Consider the following 19,362-nt stretch of genomic DNA (forward strand, 5'->3'; position numbering starts at 1 on the left):
TGAGACGTTAGCTTTCTTACATGGCACATATTGCACTTTTACTTTCTTCTCCAACACTTTGTTTTTGCAATATTTCAACCAAATTGAACATATTTCATTATTTGCTTGAGGCTAAATTGGTTGTATTGATGTATTATATTAAGTTAAAATAAGTGTTCATTCAGTATTGTTGTAATTGTCATTATTACAAATACATAAAAATAAAAAAACGTCTGATTAATCGGCATCGGCTTTTTTGGTCCTCCAATAATCAGTACCGGTATTGGCGTTGAAAAATAATAATCGGTCGACCTCTACTCTCTACGTGTGTGCCTGCCTGTGTGTGTGTCCCTGTTCGTGTGTGTGTGTCCCTGTTCGTGTGTGTGTGTCCCTGTTTGTGTGTGTGTGTCCCTGTTTGTGTGTGTGTGTCCCTGTTTGTGTGTGTGTGTCCCTGTTTGTGTGTGTGTGTCCCTGTTTGTGTGTGTGTGTGTCCCTGTTTGTGTGTGTGTGTCCCTGTTTGTGTGTGTGTGTCCCTGTTTGTGTGTGTGTGTCCCTGTTTGTGTGTGTGTGTCCCTGTTTGTGTGTGTGTGTCCCTGTTTGTGTGTGTGTGTCCCTGTTTGTGTGTGTGTGTCCCTGTTCGTGTGTGTGTGTCCCTTTTCGTGTGTGTGTCCCTTTTCGTGTGTGTGTGTCCCTTTTCGTGTGTGTGTGTCCCTGTTTGTGTGTGTGTGTCCCTGTGTGTGTGTGTCCCTGTGTGTGTGTGTCCCTGTGTGTGTGTGTCCCTGTGTGTGTGTCCCTGTTCGTGTGTGTGTCCCTGTTCGTGTGTGTGTCCCTGTTCGTGTGTGTGTCCCTGTTCGTGTGTGTGTCCCTGTGTGTGTGTGTCCCTGTGTGTGTGTGTCCCTGTTCGTGTGTGTGTCCCTGTTCGTGTGTGTGTCCCTGTTCGTGTGTGTGTGTCCCTGTTCGTGTGTGTGTGTCCCTGTCCGTGTGTGTGTGTGTGTCCCTGTTCGTGTGTGTGTGTCCCTGTTCGTGTGTGTGTGTGTCCCTGTTCGTGTGTGTGTGTGTCCCTGCTCTTGTGTGTGTGTCCCTGTTCGTGTGTGTGTGTGTGTGTGTCCCTGTTCGTGTGTGTGTCCCTGTTCGTGTGTGTGTCCCTGTTCGTGTGTGTGTCCCTGTTCGTGTGTGTGTCCCTGTTCGTGTGTGTGTCCCTGTTCGTGTGTGTGTCCCTGTTCGTGTGTGTGTGTCCCTGTTCGTGTGTGTGTGTCCCTGTTCGTGTGTGTGTGTCCCTGTTCCTGTGTGTGTGTCCCTGTTCGTGTGTGTGTGTGTCCCTGTTCGTGTGTGTGTGTGTCCCTGTTCGTGTGTGTGTGTGTCCCTGTTCGTGTGTGTGTGTGTGTCCCTGTTCGTGTGTGTGTGTGTGTGTGTCCCTGTTCGTGTGTATGTGTGTGTCCCTGTTCGTGTGTATGTGTGTGTCCCTGTTCGTGTGTGTGTGTGTGTCCCTGTTCGTGTGTGTGTGTCCCTGTTCGTGTGTGTGTGTCCCTGTTCGTGTGTGTGTGTGTCCCTGTTCGTGTGTGTGTGTGTGTGTCCCTGTTCGTGTGTGTGTGTGTGTGTCCCTGTTCGTGTGTGTGTGTCCCTGTTCGTGTGTGTGTGTCCCTGTTCGTGTGTGTGTGTCCCTGTTCGTGTGTGTGTGTCCCTGTTCGTGTGTGTGTGTGTGTTCGTGTGTGTGTGTGTCCCTGTTTGTGTGTGTGTGTGTCCCTGTTTGTGTGTGTGTGTGTCCCTGTTTGTGTGTGTGTGTCCCTGTTTGTGTGTGTGTGTCCCTGTTTGTGTGTGTGTGTCCCTCTTCGTGTGTGTGTCCCTGTTCGTGTGTGTGTCCCTGTTCGTGTGTGTGTCCCTGTTCGTGTGTGTGTCCCTGTTCGTGTGTGTGTCCCTGTTCGTGTGTGTGTGTCCCTGTTCGTGTGTGTGTGTCCCTGTTCGTGTGTGTGTGTCCCTGTTCGTGTGTGTCCCTGTTCGTGTGTGCGTGTGTCCCTGTTTGTGTGTGTGTCCCTGTTTGTGTGTGTGTCCCTGTTTGTGTGTGTGTCCCTGTTTGTGTGTGTGTCCCTGTTCGTGTGTGTGTGTGTCCCTGTTCGTGTGTGTGTGTGTCCCTGTTCGTGTGTGTGTGTGTCCCTGTTCGTGTGTGTGTGTGTCCCTGTTCGTGTGTGTGTGTGTCCCTGTTCGTGTGTGTGTGTGTCCCTGTTCGTGTGTGTGTGTGTCCCTGTTCGTGTGTGTGTGTGTGTGTCCCTGTTCGTGTGTGTGTGTGTGTGTCCCTGTTCGTGTGTGTGTGTGTCCCTGTTCGTGTGTGTGTGTGTGTGTGTCCCTGTTCGTGTGTGTGTGTGTGTCCCTGTTCGTGTGTGTGTGTGTCCCTGTTCGTGTGTGTGTGTGTGTGTGTCCCTGTTCGTGTGTGTCCCTGTTCGTGTGTGTGTGTGTCCCTGTTCGTGTGTGTGTGTCCCTGTTCGTGTGTGTGTGTCCCTGTTCGTGTGTGTGTGTCCCTGTTCGTGTGTGTGTGTCCCTGTTCGTGTGTGTGTCCCTGTTCGTGTGTGTGTCCCTGTTCGTGTGTGTGTCCCTGTTCGTGTGTGTGTCCCTGTTCGTGTGTGTGTCCCTGTTCGTGTGTGTGTCCCTGTTCGTGTGTGTGTCCCTGTTCGTGTGTGTGTCCCTGTTCGTGTGTGTGTCCCTGTTCGTGTGTGTGTCCCTGTTCGTGTGTGTGTCCCTGTTCGTGTGTGTGTCCCTGTTCGTGTGTGTGTCCCTGTTCGTGTGTGTGTCCCTGTTCGTGTGTGTGTTCGTGTGTGTGTGTGTGTTCCGTGTGTGTGTGTCCCTGTTCGTGTGTGTGTGTGTGTGTGTCCCTGTTTGTGTGTGTGTGTGTGTGTCCCTGTTTGTGTGTGTGTGTGTGTCCCTGTTCGTGTGTGTGTGTCCCTGTTCGTGTGTGTGTGTGTCCCTGTTCGTGTGTGTGTGTGTCCCTGTTCGTGTGTGTGTGTGTCCCTGTTCGTGTGTGTGTGTGTCCCTGTTCGTGTGTGTGTGTGTCCCTGTTCGTGTGTGTGTGTGTCCCTGTTCGTGTGTGTGTGTGTCCCTGTTCGTGTGTGTGTGTGTCCCTGTTCGTGTGTGTGTGTGTCCCTGTTCGTGTGTGTGTGTGTCCCTGTTCGTGTGTGTGTGTGTCCCTGTTCGTGTGTGTGTGTGTCCCTGTTCGTGTGTGTGTGTGTCCCTGTTCGTGTGTGTGTGTCCCTGTTCGTGTGTGTGTGTGTCCCTGTTCGTGTGTGTGTGTGTCCCTGTTCGTGTGTGTGTGTCCCTGTTCGTGTGTGTGTGTCCCTGTTCGTGTGTGTGTGTCCCTGTTCGTGTGTGTGTGTGTCCCTGTTCGTGTGTGTGTGTGTGTCCCTGTTCATGTGTGTGTGTGTGTGTGTGTGTGTGTGTCCCTGTTCATGTGTGTGTGTGTGTCCCTGTTCATGTGTGTGTGTCCCTGTTCATGTGTGTGTGTCCGTTCGTGTGTGTGTCCATTCCTGTGTGTGTGTGTGTCCGTTCGTGTGTGTTCGTTCGTGTGTGTGTGTGTGTGTGTGTGTGTGGGTCCACATGCATTTGGAGCTGACTTCAGCTCGACAACAACAAGTGTAGTGGTAAGCAGCCATCATTAAAGAACTATCACTTGTCCTTTGAAGGATGGTCTTATGTCTCTCCTCTGGCTCAGATGATGCTCTATCAGGTTAGCATCGAGCATCAGCATCAGCATCGAGCATCAGCCTAGTTAATGGCCAACTGTGGCCAACTCTGTGGCTGAATGCGATTCACAGGAATCACTTTCCCAGAATCAAAATAACTTTAGTTGTACAGCGCCATCAAGCAGGGCATCAATCATGTCCTATGTAGTTGAGGCTTTGTTGTTTCTGTCTTCAGAGCACCATATTCCCAGTAATATAATCCCTATCTGAGCTGTTAGTCTGGGAAATGGCTCTGCAGGCCTTTTCTCTCTTTCTATATTCTCTGGATGACGAAAGCACTGCATATGTGTGTGTGTGTGTGTACACATCTCTGCACATCTGTGATGTACCACCGCCACAAAGTGGCCCATCCAGCCGACCCTCCCCCCATGGGAGATTACCCATGGTGCAGTGCGGTGCTTTTGTGTGCGTCGGGCCGATGACCTCATAGCGGGCGCCCAGGGCTGAGTATGGCAGACGCGATGTGTCCTGTCATGTTGCTGAAAGTGTGATTCTCTCTGAGCTGGCTGGGAGCCCCCACAACAATTGGGAAGCTTCTGCTATGGAGGGCTCTCTACCTCTCTTTCTTTCTATATCTCTCTTCATCTATGTTTTTAATCTGGCTCTCCTCTCTCTTGTCTGTCCCTTTAGCCTCTATCGCTTTCTCTTCCTCTCTCCCCATCACTTTCTCTACCTCTCTATCGCTTTCTCTACCTCTCTATCGCTTTCTCTTCCTCTCTATCGCTTTCTCTACCTCTCTATCGCTTTCTCTACCTCTCTATCGCTTTCTCTACCTCTCTATCGCTTTCTCTACCTCTCTATCGCTTTCTCTACACCTCTATCGCTTTCTCTACACCTCTATCGCTTTCTCTACCTCTCTATCGCTTTCTCTACCTCTCTATCGCTTTCTCTACCTCTCTATCGCTTTCTCTTCCTCTCTATCGCTTTCTCTACCTCTCTATTGCTTTCTCTACCTCTCTATCGCTTTCTCTACCTCTATCGCTTTCTCTACACCTCTATCGCTTTCTCTACCTCTATCGCTTTCTCTACCTCTATCGCTTTCTCTTCCTCTCTGTCGCTTTCTCTTCCTCTCTGTCGCTTTCTCCTCCTCTCTATCGCTTTCTCTACCTCTATCGCATTCTCTTCCTCCATTTCTTTCCTCTCTCTTGTCTGTCTCATTTTGCTCAATCTCCTTTTATATAATTCCCTATTTCTCGTTCTCACATTTTCATGTTTTCTCCATCTTTCTCACTCAGTTATTATTCTCGTCTAGCTTTTTACATCAATATTCTATTTTAATATCAAACTTCAGATCTTCAACATGTCTTTCCATCCTAATCAAATCGTCCGGCCTAAATTACTGCCCAGTCATTTGCATATAACCATAGAACACATCGTATTTGGTCATAATTTCCACATTTACTGTGCTATCAAACTATATGACTTAAATAAATCTCCCATTTTTCCTGTCATTAATATTATGTCTTCTTTCCTCTGTGTGGGCAGTCCAAACATTCACCTATTAAACCATGGGTCATTAAGGCTTAAACATGTCCTCTACTCTCCAAAGGTGTCCCATATTAATTCCACAGGCCCACACTGTTTGTGTGTGTGTCTGCCTCAAGGGGCATCACGTCCACCTGCCTCACTCCAAACTAACGTTTCTACTACCCACTCATTCTGTGACCTAAATCCTGTGTGTGTGTGTGTGTGTGTGTGTGTGTGTGTGATGAGAAAGAGAAACATAGAGAGGTCATTCCCTCAAGGTCTTCCCTCTCCTCTCTTACTATACTCTCCCCTCTCTTACTGTACTCTCCCCTCTCTCTCTGTACTCTCCCCTCTCTCTCTCTCCCTCTGTCCCAGCCTTCCTCTGAGTTTTCCATGGTACTCTGTGTCCCAGCCTTCCTCTGTCCCAGCCTTCCTCTGTCCCAGCCTTCCTCTGAGTTTTCCATGGGACTCTGTGTCCCTCTGTGCCTGGAACATGCACCTTTTAACCAACATTCCAATTCGAGGTGGGGTTCTACAATCTTTTGGTCTACAGTTGTTTTGTGGCTGCGTCATCTTGGTTTTTGGAGCAAAATGACAAAAGTAGACTGACTGCCTGAGTGTCTTGACACTTCTGTTATCAGATAGGAGGTTTGTGGAAGTTTGTGTTGACACTGCTGTTGTCGTCAGATAGGAAGTTTGTGGTTATCTCTAGCTATTATATCAGGGCTCTGCTGAGCAGAGAGAGGATCGTGAGTTAGCCCTCTAAGTCGGGGCGGGGCACATTTAGTTTTTTGCCCAAGCACTACACAGCTGATTCAGATAACCTTCTTATCATCATGTTGGGATCATTTGAAACAGCTGTGTAGTGCTAGGGCAAAAAACACAACGTGTTCCCAGGGGGGCCCCAGGACCCAGTTTGAGAACCCCTGGTCTAAGAGACTTCAGTTAAATTGGCTCTCCCTTTCTCTCGCTCTCGCTCTCGCTCTCTCGCTCTCGCTCTCGCGCTCGCTCTCGCGCTCGCGCTCTCGCTCTCTCCTCTTTCAGACCCAGTCTTTGAATATTTGGGCTTACAGCAATGGTCTATGTAGTAGTTAAGTGAGGTATTTGTTTTGTGGATGAAAGAAGCTCTAATTGAGCTCTCTCTCTCTGTTTCTCTCTCTGCTTCTCTCTCTGCCTCTCTCTCTGCCTCTCTCTCTCTCTCTCTCTGCCTCTCTCTCTCTCTCTGCCTCTCTCTCTCTCTCTCTCTGCCTCTCTCCCTCTACCTCTGCCTCTCTCTCTACCTCTGCCTCTCTCTCTCTGCTTCTGCCTCTCTCTCTGCCTCTCTCTCTCTCTCTCTCTGCCTCTCTCTCTCTCTCTGCCTCTCTCTCTCTCTCTGCCTCTCTCTCTCTGTCTCTCTCTCTCTCTATGCCTCTCTCTCTCTCTCTCTATGCCTCTCTCTCTCTCTATGCCTCTCTCTATGCCTCTCTCTCTCTCTCTGCCTCTCTCTCTCTCTCTCTGCCTCTCTCTCTCTCTCTCTCTGCCTCTCTATCTCTCTCTCTCTGCCTCTCTCTCTACTTCTCTACCTCCACAGAGGGAGATAGTGCCGTCCACACGCCTGGCTGTCATTCCCCCAGCCTTCAGCACTCGGACCCTGGCTGCACAAGCCACTGAGTACACCTTCGCCTACATCCAGGTCCCACAAGACGTAAGTTTTGTACACACAGACACATACATACAGTGGCTTGCGAAAGTATTCACCCCCATCGGCATTTTTCCTATAATCTCCAACCGGCACAGCCAGAAGAGGACTGGCCACCCCACATAGCCTGGTTCCTCTCTAGGTTTCTTCCTAGGTTTTGGCCTTTCAAGGGAGTTTTTCCTAGCCACCGTGCTTCTACACTTGCATTGCTTGCTGTTTGAGGTTTTAGGCTGGGTATCTGTACAGCACTTTGAGATATCAGCTGATGTACGAAGGGCTATATAAATAAATTTGATTTGATTTGAAAAAATTAATTTGATTTGATTTTTTGGGAGGTTTGTAATCATTTGATTTACACAGCATGCCTACCACTTGAAGATGCAAAATATTTTGTATTATGAAACAAACAAGAAATATGACCAAAAAAAAAGAATGTGCATAACTACCCCCCCCCTCCAAAGGCAATACTTTGTAGAGCCACCTTTTGCAGAAATTACAGCTGCAAGTCTCTTATATGTCTATAAGCTTGGCACATCTAGCCACTGGGATTTTTGCCCATTCTTCAAGGCAAAACTGCCCCAGCTCCTTCAAGCTGAATGGGTTCTGCTGGTGTACAGCAATCTTTAAGTCATACCACAGACTCTCAATTGGATTGAGGTCTGGGCTTTGACTAGGCCATTCCAAGACATTTAAATGTTTCCCCTTAAACCACTCGAGTGTTGCTTTAGCACTATGCTTAGGGTCATTGTCCTGCTAGAAGGTGAACCTCCGTCCCAGTCTCAAATCTCTGGAAGACTGAAACAGGTTTCCTTAAATAATTTCCCTGTATTTAGTGCCATCCAGCATTCCTTCAGTTCTGACCAGTTTCCCAGTCCCTGCCGATGAAAAACATCCCCACAGCATGATGCTGCCACCACCACTGTGGGGATGGTGTTCTTGGGGTGATGAGGTGTTGGGTTTGCGCCAGAAATTGCGTTTTCCTTGATGGTCAAAAAGCTACATTTTAGTCTCATCTGACCAGAATACCTTCTTCCATATGTTTAGGGAGTCTCCCACATGCCTTTTGGTGAACACCAAGCGTGTTTGCATATTTTCTTCTTTAAGCAATGACCTTTTTCTGGCCACTCTTCCGTAAAGCCCAGCTCTGTGGAGTGTACGGCTTAAAGTGGTCCTATGGAGAGATACTCCAATCTCCGCTGTAGAGATGGCAGCTCCTTCAGGGTTATCTTTGGTCTCTTTGTTGCCTCTCTGATTAATGCCCTCCTTGCTTGGTCCATGAGTTTTGGTGGGCGGCCCTCTCTTGGCAGGTTTGTTGTGGTCCCATATTCTTAATAATGGATTTAATGGTGCTCTGTGGGATGTTCAAAGTTTCAGATATTTTTTTATAACCCAACCCTGATCTGTACTTCTCCACAACTTTGTCCCTGACCTGTTTGGAGAGCTTCTTGGTCTTCATGGTGCCGCTTGCTTGGTGGTGCCCCTTGCTTAGTGGTGTTGCAGACTCTGGGGCCTTTCAGAACTAATCAATTTTGCAAGGCACTGTACATACACATATACATACACACATACATACATATATTAATTGTGTGTGTGTGTGTGTGTGTGTGTGTGTGTGTGTGTGTGTATACACAACGTTAGGAACACCTTCCTAATATTGAGTTGCACCACCTTTTGCCCTCAGAAAAGACTCAATTCATGGGGGCATGGACTCTACAGGGTGTCGAAAGCATTCCACAGGGATGCTGGCCCATGTTGACTCCAATGCTTCCCAAAGTTGTGTCAAGTTGGCTTGATGTCCTTTGGGTGGTAAAACATAATTTTTACACACGGGAAACTGTTGAGCGTGGAAAAAAACAGCAGAGTTGCAGTTCTTGACACAAACATAGGTGCGCGCCTGGCACCAACCATACCGTATTCGAAGGCACTTAAATCTTTTGTCTTGCCCATTCACCCTCTGAATGGCACACATACACAATTCATGTCTCAAGGCCTAAAATCCATCTTTAACCTGTCTCCTCCCCGTCATCTACATTGATTGAAGTGGATTTAACAGGTGACATCAATAAGGGATCGTAGCTTTCAGCTGGATTCACCTGGTCAGTCTGTGTCATGGAAAGAGCAGGTGTTCTTAATGTTTTTTATACACTGGGTGGTTCGAGCCCTGAATGCTGATTTGGCTGACAACCGTAGTATGTCAGACCGTATACCACGATATGACAAAACATTTATTTTTGCAGCTCTAATTATGCTGGTAACCAGTTTATAATAGCAATAAGGCACCTTAGAGTCTGTAATATATGGCCAATATACAACGGCTAAGTTCTGTATCCAGGCGTTGCGTCGTGCCTAAGAACAGCCCTTAGCCGTGCTTTATTAGCCATACAGTGGGGCAAAAAAGTATTTAGTCAGCCACCAATTGTGCAAGTTCTCCCACTTAAAAAGATGAGAGAGGCCTGTAATTTTCATCATAGGTACACTTCAACTATGACAGACAAAATGAGAAAAAAATATCCAGAAAATCACTTTGTAGAATTTTTTATGAATTTATTTGCAAATTATGGTGGAAAATAAGTATTTGGTCACCTACAAACAAGCAATATTTCTGGCTCTCACAGACCTGTAACTTCTTCTTTAAGAGGCTCCTCTGTCCTCCACTCGTTACCTGTATTAATGGCACCTGTTTGAACTTGTTATCAGTATAAAAGACACCTGTCCACAACCTCAAACAGTCACACTCCAAACTCCACTATGGCCAAGACCAAAGAGCTGTCATAGGACACCAGAAAAAAAATTGTAGACCTGCACCAGGCTGGGAAGACTGAATCTGATATAGGTAAGCAGCTTGGTTTGAAGAAATCAACTGTGGGAGCAATTATTAGGAAATGGAAGACATACAATACCACTGATAATCTCCCTCGATCTGGGGCTCCACGCAAGATCTCAAAATTATCACAAGAACGGTGAGCAAATATCCCAGAACCACACGGGGGGACCTAGTGAATGACCTGCAGAGAACTGGGACCAAAGTAACAAAGCCTACCATCAGTAACACACTACGCCGCCAGGGACTCAAATCCTGCAGTGCCAGACGTGTCCCCCTGCTTAAGCCAGTACATGTCCAGGCCCATCTGAAGTTTGCTAGAGAGCATTTGGATGATCCAGAAGAAGATTGGGAGAATGTCATATGGAAGATGTCATATGGTCAGATAACTTTTTGGTAAAAACAAAGAATGCTGAGTTGCATCCAAAGAACACCATACCTACTGTGAAGCATGGGGGTGGAAACATCATGCTTTGGGGCTGTTTATCTGCAAAGGGACCAGGACAACTGATCTGTGTAAAGGAAAGAATGAATGGGGCCATGTATTGTGAGATTTTGAGTGAAAACCTCCTTCCATCAGCAAGGGCATTGAAGATGAAACGTGGCTGGGTCTTTCAGCATGACAATGATCCCAAACACACCGCCCGGGCAACGAAGGAGTTGCTTCGTAAGAAGCATTTCAAGGTCCTGGAGTGGCCTAGCCAGTCTCCAGATCTCAACCCCATAGAAAATCTTTGGAGGGAGTTGAAAGTCCGTGTTGCCCAGCAACAGCCCCAAAACATCACTGCTCTAGAGGAGATCTGCATGGAGGAATGGGCCAAAATACCAGCAACAGTGTGTGAAAACCTTGTGAAGACTTACAGAAAACGTTTGACCTCTGTCATTGGCAACAAAGGGTATATAACAAAGTATTGAGGTAAACTTTTGTTATTGACCAAATACTTATTGTCCACCATAATTTGCTAATAAATTCATTAAAAATCCTACAATGTGATTTTCTGGATTTTCTTTTCTCATTTTGTCTGTCATAGTTGAAGTGTACATATGATGAAAATGACAGGCCTCTCTCATCTTTTTAAATGGGAGAACTTGCACAATTGGAGGTTGACTAAATACTTTTTTGCCCCACTGTATACCACACCCCCTCAGGCCTTATGGCTTAAGTATGAGCAGTGTATATACAGTGTATGTACATACTGTACAGTGTGTGTATATATATATATATATATATATATATATATATATATATATATATATATATATATATATATATATATATATATATATATATATATATATATATATATATATATATATATACATACATACACACACACGCACACACTAATAACCGGGCAGAGTGTGTTTGAGAGCCCTAGTCTTTAATCACTCTATGTCTGTACTTGTGTATCTGGGTGTGTCTGACTCAACACTCTGTGTTTTTACTATGTCAAGCACTCTGAAGTGCTTTAGTGTTATAGCAGTGTTGTAACTCTGTTAAAACCCTGGATTTCTCAGAAGCCCGTAATGATCTGAGTGGGGATCACATAGCTAAGATCAAAACACATGGTTTGTCTGAGTGGGGATCACATAGCTAAGATCAAAACACATGGTTTGTCTGAGTGGAGATCACATAGCTAAGATCAAAACACATGGTTTGTCTGAGTGGGGACCACATAGCTAAGATCAAAACACATGGTTTGTCTGAGTGGGATCACATAGCTAAGATCAAAACACACGGTTTGTCTGAGTGGGGATCACATAGCTAAGATCAAAACACATGGTTTGTCTGAGTGGGGACCACATAGCTAAGATCAAAACACATGGTTTGTCTGAGTGGGGATCACATAGCTAAGATCAAAACACATGGTTTGTCTGAGTGGGATCACATAGCTAAGATCAAAACACATGGTTTGTCTGAGTGGGGATCACATAGCTAAGATCAAAACACATGGTTTGTCTGAGTGGGGACCACATAGCTAAGATCAAAACACATGGTTTGTCTGAGTGGGGACCACATAGCTAAGATCAAAACACATGGTTTGTCTGACTGGATTTCACATAGCTAAGATCAAAACACACGGTTTGTCTGAGTGGGGACCACATAGCTAAGATCAAAACACATGGTTTGTCTGAGTGGGGAAGATCAAAACACATGGTTTGTCTGAGTGGGATCACATAGCTAAGATCAAAACACATGGTTTGTCTGAGTGGGGAAGATCAAAACACATGGTTTGTCTGAGTGGGATCACATAGCTAAGATCAAAACACATGGTTTGTCTGAGTGGAGATCACATAGCTAAGATCAAAACACATGGTTTGTCTGAGTGGGATCACATAGCTAAGATCAAAACACATGGTTTGTCTGAGTGGGATCACATAGCTAAGATCAAAACACATGGTTTGTCTGAGTGGAGATCACATAGCTAAGATCAAAACACATGGTTTGTTCTGAGTGGAGATCACATAGCTAAGATCAAAACACATGGTTTGTTCTGAACTGAAACGGTGTGTTTTTACATCTGTCTAAGCTTAGTGTGTGTCCTAGCCTAGGATGTCTATTTTTGTGATTCTGTTCGTGCCTGCGTGTGTGTGCATGCGTGCGTGCACGTCCTTTTGTGTGTGTGTCTGTCCATGCGTGTGTTTGTAATGTGTGTGTCCTTACCCAATATGTATATTTGTTTATTTTCGAGTGTGTGTCTGGGTTCAAGGTGTGTGTGCTGTCCCCTCTCCACTGAGTCAGTGTGAAGCTGCAGCAGGGTGATGTGGGCCATCTGTCCACCCAGGCCTCAGCCTCACCTCCACTCTCTACAGCTGACACAGCTCTCTACCTCTCTCTACCTCGCTCTCCCCCTTTTTCTCTCTCCACCTTTGTCTTTCTACCGCTCTTTAATTTGATCTGTCTCTTTCACCATTTCCCTTTATCTACCTCCCTCTTTCTGGCTCTTTTATTTCTCTCTCTCTGTCTCTCTCTGCCTCTGTTGGCTCTTGTTTGGTTCCTGTTTTCTTTATTCAATTCAAGGGGCTTTATTGGAATGGGAAAATATGTTTACATTGCCAAAGCAAATGTTTTCTTTATCTCAGGGGTTCTTACCCATCTTCTTTATATCCTCTCTCTCTCAGCTAATATTTCTCTCCTCTCTTCTGTTCCTAAATCTCTGGTCAGATCTCTCTCTCTCAATCTCTTGCGCTCTCTCTCTCTCTCTCTCTCATTCTCTTGCGCTCTCTCCCTCTCAATCTCTTGCATTTCTCTCCCTCTCAATCTCTTGATCTCTCTCTCCCCCTCAATCTCTCTTAATCTCCCTCTCAATCTCTCCTGCTCTCTCTCTCCTGCTCTCTCTCTTGCTCTCTCAATCTCTCCTTCTCAATCTATCTTGCTCTCCCTCTCTCTCGCTTTCTCTCTCCCTCTCAATCTCTCTTGCTCTCTCCCTCTCAATCTCTCTTGCTCTGTTTTTTTCCTCTACCCTCTCTCCCTCTCTCTCTGGGCCTGTTACTAGTGGTGACAGCGTTTCTCCCCAGATGTCCTCTCTGCCCTGCCGCCTGGAGTAGAGAGGGTGCTGCCTGGTATCTCACTCACCTGCTGTGACTCAAACTGGCCAGTGGCCACACAGACAGAAACACACACACACTGTCAGTCAGTCATTCACTTAGACACATATTCATATTAATACATGCATATACGTTAACATATATAATACATTCTCCTCTGTTAGCATATATAGTTGAATGCATAGTTATGACCATCCACACACTGGTCCATTTCAGGCGCATGCTAGTACTAACCTTGTTACAGTGTCCTGTTCCACTCAGCAGAAGGCCCTGTTAGTGTCCTGTCCCACTCAGCAGAAGGCCCTGTTAGTGTCCTGTCCCACTCAGCAGAAGGCCCCGTTAGTGTCCTGTCCCACTCAGCAGAAGGCCCTCATTCATATTGCATATCCCCACCCTGTCCCCTTGGCTCTCTCTCCTCCTCTCTCTTTCTCGCCCAGTCCACTTGGCTCTCTTTCTCCCTCCATCCGTCTCTCTCACCACCTCTCCCTCCCTCTCTCGCCCTGAGCTCCCCCGCGGAGTGTGAGACAAGCTGACCACAGGAAGAAGAAGAAACAAAAAGCCCCTCAGTTTTCCCCCTTGAACACTCAGCATCCCTCTCCACACATACACACACAGAGACACACACCACATTCACACCCCAAGGGCAGCTTGCTCGGGGGTTGCCATGGAGACAGGACCAGGGCAAGGAGGAAGGAGAGCAAGCGAGAGGGACAGAGCAATGATGAATGGGGGATGTTGGGGTGTACTCAATTGATCCCTGTTTTTTAAAGCCATGGCTGGGCGTGTCTTATTGCTCCTCAATACTCCTAATTGGCTTCCTTGTCTCGCTCTCTGAGCACAATATGAGTCCCTTTTAGTAGAGGACTAAAGATTTCAGGATAAACTGTTCCGGTTCAACAGCCTCCAGCAGGGTGACCTAACCCCTTGACCTCCCCTCTCCTCCTCTTCCACCTCCGTTAGGAGGATGCGCGTGCTGACGTGGTAGACAGCCTGGTGCGGGACATCCAGAACACCCAGTGTCTCCTCAACGTGGAGCACAGCGGCGTCACCTGCCCCCATGTCACACTGCAGTTTGCCGACTCCAAGGACGACGTGGGCCTCAGCCTGGTCAAGGAGGGCATGGTCATGGTGGACGTGCGGAAAGAGAAGCACCTGCAGAAAATGGTAGGAAAATGGCCGCCTCGGCGGAATTCGAAGAGTGAAATGAAAGTTATGTTTACCTTCAGTTTTTTAATGACTTTGTCAGGGCACTATGGCCAAAACAGATGTGTTTTATGTACCAGTGCTAGCATTGGGCCAAATGAATTGGCGTTAGAGTTGAGAAAAGGTTACGCTGACATGTGCCAGACGTTTTCAGGTCATAGTGACTTTGTCAGGGCCAAAACATGATACTGGGTGACAGTGTATGTGACTGGCTGGCTGTGACGAGTCTATTTCAGCTACCATGCTAACAGGTCAATGTTTTTGTTATGAATAAGTGCTAGCATGTGGCTAAATGCTGACGTGTTTAGTAATCCAAAATGAAGACCGATCTGAAGCGATGCATCTCTCCGCTCCTCTCGGTACGTCTAGCGCTCAGCAGGACAGGCCCCTCTGACGGCGGCCATTTTGTAATGTCATGAAGTGCAGCTCGTTTGCCTTCCCTCATTATGCTAATTCAGCTGGCAGACTCAAAGCCTCTCTGTAAATGAAAGATAAAGGCACAAAACTGAAATATTTATTCCTGGCGCAATTACCGCTCCTACACGCCCCGACATTACTCCACTCTGTCATTTAGGTACAAATTGGCACACACAAAGACACAGAAATGGGCTCACCGGTCAGAACACAAACACTCATAAACATATGAATGCACACCCACACAGAATGTTAGACGTAATCACCCTCGTTTCCCTAAACCACCACTAAAGTTTTACAGCCCATTGAAAGACACTTAGTCAGCCCACGTCAGTCAATAAGTAACTGTATGGTGTGTATTTGTGGCCAGGGAGCTCACCTCTTTGGGCCACTGAGACTGTAAACAGTATTGTGTTGAAACGACCCACTGGAACAGAGTCAGTGATTAAATCCAGCTGTCCACTGAAACAGGCTGATAGAGCCATGCAGTCTGAACCCTGCTGTCCACTGAAACAGGCTGATAGAGCCATGCAGTCTGAACCCTGCTGTCTACTGAAACAGGCTGATAGAGCCATGCAGTCTGAACCCTGCTGTCCACTGAAACAGGCTAATAGATCCATGCAGTCTGAACCCTGCTGTCCACTGAAACAGGCTGATAGAGCCATGCAGTCTGAACCCTGCTGTCCACTGAAACAGGCTAATAGATCCATGCAGTCTGAACCCTGCTGTCCACTGAAACAGGCTAATAGAGCCATGCAGTCTGAACCCTGCTGTCTACTGAAACAGGCTGATAGAGCCATGCAGTCTGAACCCTGCTGTCCACTGAAACAGGCTAATAGAGCCATGCAGTCTGAACCCTGCTGTCTACTGAAACAGGCTGATAGAGCCATGCAGTCTGAACCCTGCTGTCTACTGAAACAGGCTAATAGAGCCATGCAGTCTGAACCCTGCTGTCCAATGAAACAGGCTAATAGAGCCATGCAGTCTGAACCCTGCTGTCTACTGAAACAGGCTGATAGAGCCATGCAGTCTGAACCCTGCTGTTCACTGAAACAGGCTAATAGAGCCATGCAGTCTGAACCCTGCTGTCCACTGAAACAGGCTAATAGAGCCATGCAGTCTGAACCCTGCTGTCCACTGAAACAGGCTAATAGAGCCATGCAGTCTGAACCCTGCTGTCTACTGAAACAGGCTGATAGAGCCATGCAGTCTGAACCCTGCTGTCCACTGAAACAGGCTGATAGAGCCATGCAGTCTGAACCCTGCTGTCTACTGAAACAGGCTAATAGAGCCATGCAGTCTGAACCCTGCTGTCTACTGAAACAGGCTGATAGAGCCATGCAGTCTGAACCCTGCTGTCTACTGAAACAGGCTAATAGAGCCATGCAGTCTGAACCCTGCTGTCCACTGAAACAGGCTAATAGAGCCATGCAGTCTGAACCCTGCTGTCCACTGAAACAGGCTGATAGAGCCATACAGTCTGAACCCTGCTGTCCACTGAAACAGGCTGATAGAGCCATGCATTCTGAACCCTGCTGTCCACTGAAACAGGCTGATAGAGCCATGCAGTCTGAACCCTGCTGTCCACTGAAACAGGCTGATAGAGCCATGCAGTCTGAACCCTGCTGTCCACTGAAACAGGCTGATAGAGCCATGCCGTCTGAACCCTGCTGTCCACTGAAACAGGCTGATAGAGCCATGCCGTCTGAACCCTGCTGTCCGCTGATAGAGCCATGCAGTCTGTCAGGCCTGTTTGTCTTATGCTGGTCATGTCCCCTGTGCTGCTCCCTCTGAAACGATGCAGCCTGTTCAGACTGGGATGTGAAGGCTCTGGGCGCATCTCTTTCATTGATATAGTCTAAAGTGGTATAGTTTTAATAGTCTAAAAGAAGGGAGGGGGGCTAGACAGGTGAAAGCACCCTGAAGGCCTTCTACCTTATCACTTTAAAGTCCCCCTGGCAAACAAAGCTCCTCTGTCAGCTAAAGACTGACCACTAACTGAGCTCAGCTTCCATTTCCTCAAATGGCCTTTATTTTGAAATGTTTAAAGCTGGAATGCTTAGTGGGGAAACTCCCACGTCCGTTTGTGATATTACAACAACAAACACAGTTTTTTCCCACCTGACATTATTGTATTCCAGATGACAAATTGATGTTCTCAGGCGCTGGTCTTGTTTCATAGAGGAGAGCGGGATTTGTTAGATTTATTTGAAGGGAAACTCTGTTTGTTTTGTGGATATGCCCTGTAGCAAATGGACAACACACTTAAGCATTGTCCTTGCAATAAAGATAGACAATATAAGTATAATGATAAATGTATTTCTCTGCTGCTATTATTGTTGGAGAGAAAAAGAGGGAGGTCGGTAGAGAGAGGAGAGAACGACAGAGAATAGGGGATGGATAAATAGAGAGGGATAGATAGAGAGAGAGGGGAAATAATGGAGAGAGTGAGGGGGATAGAGAGAGGAGAGAACGACAGAGAATGTGGGATGGATAAATAGAGAGAGAGGAGAAAATTGAGAGGGTGAGGGGGATAGATACAGAGAGAGAAGAGAAAATGGGGAGAGTGAGGGGGATAGAGAGAGGAGAGAACAACAGAGAATGGGGGATGGACAAATAGAGAGAGGGATAGAGAGAGAGAGGGGAAAATAATGGAGAGAGTATGGGATAGAGAGAGGAGAGAATGACAGAGAATGGGGGATGGATAAATAGAGAGGAGAAAATGGAGAGTGAGGGGGATAGATATAGAGAGAGGAGAAAATGGAGATAGTGAGGGGGATAGATAGAGAGAGGAGAAAATGGAGAGAGTGGGTGGATAGATATAGAGAGAGAGGAGAAAATGGAGAGTGAGGGGGATTGATATAGAGAGAGGAGAAAATGGAGAGTGAGGGGGATAGATATAGAGAGAGAGGAGAAAATGGAGAGAGTGAGGGGGATAGAGAGAGGAGAGAACGACAGAATTTGGGATGGATAAATAGAGAGAGAGGAGAAAATTGAGATAGTGAGGGGGAAAGATACAGAGAGAGAAGAGAAAATGGAGAGAGTGAGGGGGATAGAGAGAGGAGAGAACGACAGAGAATGTGGGATGGATAAATAGAGAGAGGAGAAAATGGAGAGAGTGAGGGGGATAGATATAGAGAGAGAGGAGAAAATGGAGAGAGTGGGGGGATAGATAAAGAGAGGAGAAAATGGAGAGAGCGGGGGTGATAGAGAGAGAGAGAGAGAAGGCGGTAGCCAGCCAGAGGAGGTGTGGAGGGGAAGATAAAGAGCTGAGATGGGGAGAGTGTGGTCTGAGTCAGGCGCAGTAAAACCAGGCATGCATCACTGCAGGGCCAGAGTGGCTAACTTTAAGAGCGCAGAGCCGTAACGGGCAGTTAGCTAGAGGCCCCCCAACACAGAGGACTAACCTAGCTGAAGAGCCCACACACGTTATTGCATAGGCTAGTTGTTGCTTAGTATTCGGCCTACACAGTAATACATAGAAATGATGTTTGATATTACTATAGAAATAGGATTACCATTTTATGGATATTACGTCAATACATAGTGATGACATGACATAGACATATATGTATATTCACAGGTATTACATTTCAAATCAGAGGTTAGTATGTTATTGCATATCAGGTTACTATAGCATCAAAACAGCCGTCTGTTTGCTTTAGTGCAGTCAGGGATCTGGAATACATCTCAGGTGTATTGCATTGGCTAATGTGTGATCAAATGAAAGCTACTGGCCTGCATATTGTCAATGATTAATGACACAGCATCGGCTTATGGCTTATTACATACAAACACATATTGCTGGGCATTGATATTCCACGAGGACATAGCTGGTATTCATCCAGACTGGATCACACACTCCTGTCACACACACACACACACACACACACACACACACACACACACAGTATCTAACTGAGATAATATTCATTCAGACTGGATCAAACACTCCTGTCACACATCATGTGTACACACACACACAGTATCTTACTGAGATAATATTCATTCAGACTGGATCACACACGCTCCTGTCAAACATCATGTGTACACACACACACAGTATCTTACTGAGATAATATTCATTCAGACTGGATCACACACACTCCTGTCACACATCATGTGTACACACACACACAGTATCTTACTGAGATAATATTCATTGACTGGATCACACACTCCTGTACCTCTCACTGGTGGTACTGTAGTAGAGCTCAACAGTGTATCCAGATAGTACATCACCCTCCCAAGCTACTCTACTGTCGGGTGGAGATAGTGCATCACCCTCCCAAGCTACTCTACTGTCGGGTGGAGATAGTGCATCACCCTCCCAAGCTACTCTACTGTCTTGAGTTTGAGTTTATTTTATTTTTACAGGGACAGTGCACATTAATCAACGTTTCAGTAAAAGTGCTGGTTTTAGCCAACCGGCTCATTTTCAACCGCAAGACGCAGCACGCAGACAGAGCAACATAGGACAAGCAAGACACAGCACGCAGACAGAGAAACATAGGACAAGCAAG

The 19,362-nt window shown here is 46.7% G+C and overlaps 1 protein-coding gene across 1 annotated transcript in view; it reads left to right on the forward strand.

The window, feature by feature from the left end:
- Nucleotides 1-19,362, forward strand: part of LOC110499879 (staphylococcal nuclease domain-containing protein 1) — a 319,253-nt gene that overhangs the window by 275,272 nt on the left and 24,619 nt on the right. The window contains exons 21-22 of the mRNA XM_090213660.1: nucleotides 6,745-6,858; nucleotides 14,183-14,386. Coding sequence (XP_090069786.1) covers nucleotides 6,745-6,858; nucleotides 14,183-14,386 — 318 coding nt within the window. The remainder of the gene's footprint in view (nucleotides 1-6,744; nucleotides 6,859-14,182; nucleotides 14,387-19,362) is intronic.

The sequence above is a fragment of the Oncorhynchus mykiss genome, chromosome 21 (assembly GCF_057628025.1).
Source record: "Oncorhynchus mykiss isolate SJ-2025 chromosome 21, ASM5762802v1, whole genome shotgun sequence".
Taxonomy (NCBI): domain Eukaryota; kingdom Metazoa; phylum Chordata; class Actinopteri; order Salmoniformes; family Salmonidae; genus Oncorhynchus; species Oncorhynchus mykiss.